This window comes from Marmota marmota, unplaced genomic scaffold (assembly GCF_001458135.2).
Source record: "Marmota marmota marmota unplaced genomic scaffold, marMar, whole genome shotgun sequence".
In the NCBI taxonomy this organism is placed as follows: Eukaryota; Metazoa; Chordata; class Mammalia; order Rodentia; family Sciuridae; genus Marmota; species Marmota marmota.
This window is the reverse complement of record NW_025999842.1, coordinates 28,459,444-28,467,621: the sequence shown is the minus strand read 5'-3', so window position 1 is coordinate 28,467,621 and position 8,178 is coordinate 28,459,444. Positions and strand designations below refer to the sequence as shown.

General features: G+C 39.3%; 1 protein-coding gene across 1 annotated transcript in view; it reads right to left on the bottom strand.

Annotated features, from left to right (window-relative positions):
* Positions 1-5,616, bottom strand: part of Cep57l1 (centrosomal protein 57 like 1) — a 16,196-nt gene extending 10,580 nt beyond the window's left edge. The window contains exons 1-2 of the mRNA XM_015497276.2: positions 5,355-5,616; positions 409-525 (exon numbers count right to left, since the gene is read on the bottom strand). Coding sequence (XP_015352762.2) covers positions 409-525; positions 5,355-5,402 — 165 coding nt within the window. The 5' untranslated portion in view covers positions 5,403-5,616. The remainder of the gene's footprint in view (positions 1-408; positions 526-5,354) is intronic.
* Positions 5,617-8,178: the final 2,562 nt, after the last annotated feature.

Sequence of the window (8,178 nt, the reverse complement as noted above, 5' to 3'; positions counted from 1 at the left end):
AGGGGGGGGGGGGGAAGAAGAGGAGGAGGAGGAGGAGGAGTGAGGGGAGGAGGAGGATGAGGAGGAGGAATAAGAAAGGATTTAGAATAGGCTTCACTTGACCACAAGTGGTAAAAGACAATCTTCTCAGTATCCTTTAAGTAAATTATCTGACAAATGAAAATATTCTGTCATTTTACAAAAAGTCAAAATTACAATTTTACATCAAAATGCAAACTCATTTAGTTGTGACAGAGCACATTAACTTTTATTGCTACAGGCAGGAATTAATGTCTGGATTACTTAAAGTTATAAATGAAGTTTTAAAATGTTAAGATTTACTGTACATTCATATACAATGCCAGTTTTGCTTAACACTCAGGATTTATTCCTGGCATCATCACTTCAAAGACAGAAGCAGAAGCTTACCTCAGCAGTTTTCTGAGTTGTTGTCAATCTAAAACACTCTTTTTCTAAGACATCAAGCTTTTCAAGTTTTGCATGCAGCTTCAACTGATCTTGTTCTTTTTCCCTTTGAAGCTGGGCCTGGAAAGAATTAAAACAAAACAAACCAAGCAACCAATGCTGAATTTGGCAAGTGATGCCAATGGATCAAGAATAATATGATTTCTGAGAATTCACATACAATATAAATTTACTGTATAAAACACGTACATGCATGTATATACTTTAGGTGCTTACTAGCAAAACCAAGAAAACCAAATACAATGGGCAAAGGAAAGAGTTGTGATACTATATTAGTATCAATGGAATAAGTTCTTCTATGCAACCTTATATAACAATTCTACAAATAAAAATGATTGGCAAAACCTGTGTTAAAGAAATAAAGTGTCGCTGGGCACAGTGGTGCACACCTGTGATCCTAGCGGCTCAGGGGGCTGAGGCTGGAGGATCACAAATTCTGGGCCAGATTCAGCAACTTAGTGAGGCCTTAAGCAACTTAGCCAGACTCTGTCTTGAAATAGTATAAAATGGGCTGGGGATGTGGCTAGGTGGTTAAGCACCTGGTTTAATTCCTAGTACGGGGGGAAGAAAAAAAAAAAGGAAGGGATGAGAGTATAACTCAGTGGTAAAGCACTTGCTTAGCATCAGAAAGGCCCTGGGTTAGGGTTGGGGGGGGGGAAACGACACGAAGAGGACGACACAAATATTAGTTGCTTTGTTGGGGGTTAAATCGAGAGCTTCAAATAGCTTTGAAGAGAGGTGAGAGAATTTCTAGGATAATGGATATATTCTCTTAGGTATTTGATAGGGGTATGGATTACACAGGTCTATGCATTTACATATAGTGTACAGATCTGTGCATTTTATTCCATGTAAATTATACAAAGAAAACATTTTTAATATTGTTAAAAGTCATTAATTATAATATTTACCTAGGAAAGTACTGTGTTTAGATCTTGAGTATGCCCCCAGTGGGCCACGTGTTAGAGTCTTGGTCTGTAGCTTGGCACTATTGGGAGGTAGGGAAACTTTAGAAGTGGGGCCTTATGGGAGGTCTTTGGGGGGCATGATTTGAAGGGGACAGTGGAATCCCAGTCCCTTTCTCTTCTTCTCTTTCATATGCTGGCCATGAGGTGAATGGTTTTGCTCTACCACATGCTCTTGCCAGAACGTGCAGTCACATATTCAAAGCAACAAGGCCAAGCAAAGCATGAACTGAAACTCTGTAAGTAAAATAAACCTTTTTATTTTATAAGCGGATTATTTCAGGTATTTGTTATAGTGACAAAGCTGACTAATATACATTAGAATTTCTAGATTGTTGGAGAATGCATGCTCAACTTTTTTCATAAGATAAAGTAGTTGCTCTTCTGTTCAATGATTCTGATGTCCAGAATTATCAGAATTAAATTTTTTTCCAATCTGGTAGATGTGAAGTATTATCTTATTAAGCTTTTAATTTGCATTTCCCTGATTACTAATCATATTGATGATGTTTCCCAATAATGTAAGGCTATATGTAATTCCATTTTTCCTGTAAAATGCTTCTTCATAACTCTTGCCCATTTTTGTATTGTTTGTTACTTCTGAGGAGGGGTCTTTTTAAAAAAGTTCCTCTCCAAAGAGGTCATAAAAATATTCTCCAATTGTTTCTAAATTTTCAAAATTTTTCCTTTTAAGTCTTTAATCCTTCTGGAATTGATTTTATGTATGGTGTGAAATAGGGATCCAATTTCAGTTTTTCTAGATCACTTATTGAACTATTATTTCCCCAATGGTCTGCAATTATATATTGAATTTCTGCTAAGAGTCCATTCCATTGTTTTTAGATGTTCATCCATATAAATATTATGTTATCTTGTTATCATAATTTTGATAGCACAATACCTTGTTTCAATGTCTAATAGAGCAAGACCTTCACCTTTTTCGCCTTCAGAATAGTTTGGCTGTTCTTGGACCTTTGTTTTTCTGTATAAATTCTAGAGTTACTCTTTTTTAGTTTCTTCAAAACCTATTATATATTTGACCTTTCAAAATCCAGTATTGGGGGCTGGGGTTGTGGCTCAGTGGCAGAGTGCTTGCCTCATAAGTATGAGGCACTGGGTTTGATCCTTAGCACCACATAAAAATAAATAATAAAGGTATTTAAAAAAATTCAGTATTGGTACTTTTACCCTTTTTCAAAGACAACGCAAGGATGTTAGAATTCTGTAAACTATATTTACTCCTTTTTAATTTATAAGCTATCATTCTGATGAATTTTAATCCTCTTTATATTCAAACTAAATAAAGCTGTTGTTTTACATAATATTCATTTAGATTTATCCATATATTTACCATCATTTTGCTCTTCATTCCTTCCTGTATCTCTGATCTTCTGTAGAAGAAAGTTTTCCTGTCTGAATACCAATACATCCTTTATTGTTTCCTTCAGAGCAGATCTACCAGCAACAAATTATCTCCGACTGTTAATTTTGTGTTTGTGGGGGGTGTGAGGGGTACTAGGGATTGAATCTAGGGGCGCTCGACCACTGAGGTACTTCTTAGCCTATTTATTTTTTGGGTACTGGGGATTGAATTCAGGGGGCACTCGACCACTGAACCACATCCCTAGCCCTATTTTGTGTTTTATTTAGAGACAGGGTCTCACTGAATTGCTTAAAGCCTTGCTTTTGCTGAGGCTGGCTTTGACCTCGCGATCTTCCTGCCTCTGCCTCCCAAACTGCTGGGATTACAGGCATGTGCCACCATGCCCAGCCCTTTTTATTTATTTATTTTTAATTTTTTTCTTTTTTTTTTTTTAGTTGTAATTGGACACAACACCTTTATTTCACTTATTTATTTTTGTATGTGATGCTGAGGATCAAACTCAGGGTCTCCCACGTGCGAGGCAAGCGCTCTGCCACTGAGCCACAACCACAGCCCCCCCCCTTTATTTTTTGAAACAGGGTTTCACTAAGTTGCTGAGGCTGGCCTCGAACTTATGATCCTCTTGCTTCAGCTTCCTGTGTGTCTGAGATTACAGGTGTATGCCACTACACCCTGCCAGGCTTTCTTAGTCTTAAAATGTCTTTTTTTAAACCTTTATTTCTCAAAGATATTTGCACCCGGCATAAAATTCTAGATCAATAGTTATTTTCTTTTAATACCTTCAGTTTATCAGTCCACTTTCTTTTGGATTCAATACAGTTAAAAAGTTAGCTATTGCTTTAATGATCATTCCTTTGTAATTATCTTTTCTGGCTACTTTGAAGACTTGTTTTTATTATTTACCTTATTATGAGATTTCTGAGTAAAGCTTTATTTATATTCATTTTGCTTTGATTTTATACAGCTTCTTGAATCATTGGTGGGATTTTTTTTAGAAAATTCTTAGCCATTATCTCTTCAAATATTGTCTCTGCCCCACTTTCCTTCTGAAACTCCAATTACATGTAAGTTAGACCTTCTCACTCTGCTTTCTGAATTTACTATCATTTTGTCTCTTCATTCATCTGGATGATTTCTACTTTCGTTTTATTAATTCTCTCTTCCATTGCTGAGAAGAATCTTTTTTGTTTGAGTCCATCCCATTTATTAGTTCTTTATTTTATTTCTTATGCTTTAGGTAAGTCTTGTTAAGGAAGTAGGGGCCTAATCCAACACAATGAAGATTTGGGCCTACTTTTTCCTCTATTAGGTGCAGGGTCTCTGGTCTAATTTGTAGATCCTTGATTCACTTTGAATTGAGTTTTGTGCATGGTGAGGGATTGGGGTTTCATTCATTTTGCTGCATTCGGATTTCCAGTTCTCCTAGCACCATTTGTTGAAAGGCTATCTTTTCTCCAATGTATGTTTTTGGCACCTTTATCTAGTATGAGATGATTGCATTTATGTGGATTTGTCTCTGTGTCTTCTATTCTGTACCATTGGTCTATATATCTGTTTTGGTGCCAATACCATGCCGTTTTTGTTACTATAGCTTTTTCTTTTTTAAATTTGTATTAGTTATTGATGGACCTTTATTCACTTATTTGTTTGTATATGGTGCTGAGAATCGAACCCAGTGCCTCACACATGCGAGGCAATCACTATACCACTGAGCCACAACCCCAGCCCTCTTTTTAAAAATATTCTATCCAGGGGCTGGGGTTGTGGCTCAGTGTTAGAGGGCTTGCCTCATATGTGTGAGGCACTAGGTTCAATTCTCAGCACCACATATAAATAAATGAATAAAATAAAGGTTCATCAACACTAAAACATATTTAAAAATATTCTATCCAGTTTTTCTTTGCAAAAAGGTTGGTTCAAATGACCCAATCTATCATTACTGCAGGTGGAAATCTCCTAAATATAGCTTTATATCTGTGTTAGCCAGCTCTTCATCACTGTGACCGGAATACCTGACATAAACAAATTAAAGGAGGAAAAATTTAGTGTGGTTCACACTTTCAGTCCACAGTTGGCTGGCTCATTGCTTTGGGCCAGAGGTAAGACAGAACATCATGGCAGAAAGGTGTGGCAGAAGAAAGCTGCTCAGTTCGTGGTAGCTATGAAGAAAAAAGATGAGGGAAGGGTCCAAGGACAAGATATAGTCCCCAAGGACAAAGCCCCAAGGACTCACTCTCTTCAACTAGATTCCAACTCCTACAGCTTCCACTGCCTCCCAGTAGTTCATTCAGCTATTATTGGATTAATCCACTGAAGCCAGAGCCCTCATGATCCAATCACTTCCCAAAGTCCCATTTTCTGAACATTTCTATGTTGGGGAACAAAGCCTTCAATACTTGTGCTTTTTTTTTAGGGGATATTCCATATCCAAACCATAACAATATCCTATTTTACCTGATGTTATGACAATTTTCCTATGTTAAATTTTCTTCAAATACATACTAAATTATATTGTCACCCTTTTTGGAACATATGCTCACCTGTTGTTCTAAGATCATATTCTTTTCTCGTTCTACATTGAGAACCATTCTCTTTGTATATTCTAGTTGCTTCTCTAGAAGAGTACAGCGTGACTGGGCTGAGCGTAACTGTAAACTTATACCTATGAAAAACGCAAAACAATGAGTCAATTAGTTGATGATCACATAAATCAGAGATTTGTTATCATGAAAAACAATATATAAAAATTGCCTGTCAACAGTTAAATGGTAAAGAAAATATGTGTGTATGTGTGTGTGTGTGTATACACACACACACAAAATAGTAATAGTCATAAAGAAGAATGAAATCCTCACATTTGCAGAAAAATGGATGAAACTACAGAATATCATGTTGAGCAAAATAAGACAGACACAGAAGGACAAGTACATTTTCTCTCATATGTGGAAACTCTACAAAAATAAATAACATGAAAGAAGAGGGATCATTTAGGTGTGGGAAAAGAGGATGGACAGGGGCAGGGTAGAAGAAGAGTGGACAGAAGTGACGCATCAATCAATGCACAATATTGGCATGTACAGAAATATCACAATGAGTCACATACATTCTGTGATTACCTCATTAATTATAGATAACTGGTTTACATGTTCTCCCCCTAAAAGTCTAGAAAGCATACTTCTTCCTTTTTTTTTTTTTTCTTTGCTTTGTCTTTTGTTCTTTTCTTTGGTAGTACTGGGGACTGAACTCAGGGCCTTGTATGCGTTAGGTGAGTGCTCTACCATTGAGCTACATCCCTAGTCTAGAAGGCATACTTTTGAAAGAGGAGAGGTCAGCGTCTTGTAAGAGATAAATACAGTGGTTGTTTTGGAAAGAGCACCATCTATGAAAGCAGAGGATGTTAAGTCTTTTAGCTATCAATACATTTCTTGTCTTTCAGGAAAATCAGGAAAATGCACAAATATTGTTCTCATTTTCCTCCTCTCTTGACTACTGATTACACAGTTAATTCTACAGAGACAAGAAATTTATTTCTAATCCTTTACTTTTCTCTCTTCCATTTTTGTCCAGTTGCCTCAGAATTTTTTTTTTTCCTCTCCATTATTCATTCTGGTGAGGTGTTTTGTTTGTTTTGTTTTTTAATTTTTGGACTGGGAATTGAATCCATGGGGCATTTACCACTGGGGTATATCCTCAGTCCTTTTTATGTATTTATTTTTATTTTGAGACAGGATCTCACTAAGTTGCTTAGAGCCCTGATTTTGGTATCCTCCAGCCTCAGCCTCCAAAGTCTCTGGGATTATAAGTGTCTGCCACCATGCTTGGCTTCATTCTGTTTTAAAGATGAAACACAGAAGGTAGGCAGACCGTGTGTCCTGGAGAAGGGGCCCAGCGGCCGCCGGCGTGGTAGACAAATCACCCCAATTGGAGGAAGGGCCCAGCTGCCGCCCGCACCTGCACAGTAGGCAGACCTGCAACCTGGAGAACAGGCCCAGCAGCCCGCCGGCGTGGTAGACAGATCACCCCTATTGGAGGAGGGGCCCAGTCGCCGCCTGCGCCTGCAAGGTAGACAGACCTGCGACCTGGAGAACAGGCCCAGCGGCCCGCCAGCACGATAGACAGATCACCCCTATTGGAGGAGGGGCCCAGCCGCCGCCTGCAAGGTAGGCAGACCGCGCGTCCCGGAGAAGAGGCCCAATGGCCCTCCTGCGTGGTAGACATATCACCCCAATTGGAGGAGGGGCCCAGCTGCCGCCTGCGCCTGCACGGTAGGCAGACCTGCGACCTGGAGAACAGGCCCAGTGGCTCGCCTGCATGGTAGACAGACCTCCCCAGTTGGAGGAGCCCAGCCTCCTGCCGGTGCGGTAGACAGACCACTCCAACTGGAGGAGGGGCCCTGAGGCCCGCCCGTGTGGTCACCTGACTGAGCTCTTGACAAACATAAGGTTTCCCCAACACCCCCACCTCATCAAATACCTTATGAGAAAAGCTGAGGGAACTCATCTTGAAAAATCCCACCAACCCATAAAACCCACCAACCGGTTGGCTGGCGTGGCTACCAGTGTGGTTCTGCAGCAGATCATGCACCTGGTTTACATCTCAGAAAATAAGACTCGGGCTGGGGATGTGGCTCAAGCGGTAGCGCGCTCGCCTGGCATGCGTGCGGCCCGGGTTCGATTCTCAGCACCACATACAAACAAAGATGTTGTGTCCGCCAAATACTAAAAAATAAATGTTGAAATTCTCTCTCTCTCTACCTCTCTCTCACTCTCTCTTTAAAAAAAAAAAAAGGAAAATAAGACATCAAGTCCTCAAGTCCTCTCACACTGACTACCACCACCATACCTGAACCCAGAGACTCAAGCTTGGAATAGACAACGCCACCAACTGGAAGAAACTAGAAAACAGAAGTTCTGAGAGTCATTTTTTTCTTTTTTCTTCTTTTTCTTCTCTTCTCCCTCTTTTCAGCCATTCACCCAGTCTCCTCTATCGCTTCCCCCTTCGGGTCCTTCACAACCTCAACATAATGTGAAACCAAAAAATTGATGCACGAAAAAGGTCTTTAACAACTGAATCACAGAATAATATACTATAGAGGAATTGCATATGCCCCACCTCCCTTCCCCCTTTTTATTTCTTTTCTTTTTTCTCGTATTTTCTTTTTCCCGCTCTCTTTTTTCTCTTCCTTTCCTTGTCATTTGTTTTCCTCCCTCTTACTCCCTCTATCCCACTTGCAACCCCCTAAATTTTACTATTCATAAGTAGGGTAATCTTATAAATACAGATAGGAATTTGAATCTATACATTCTTCCATAAATTACCCATCTATTGGTTAGAGCTTTCCAAAGTTACTAAGTTAGATTAACC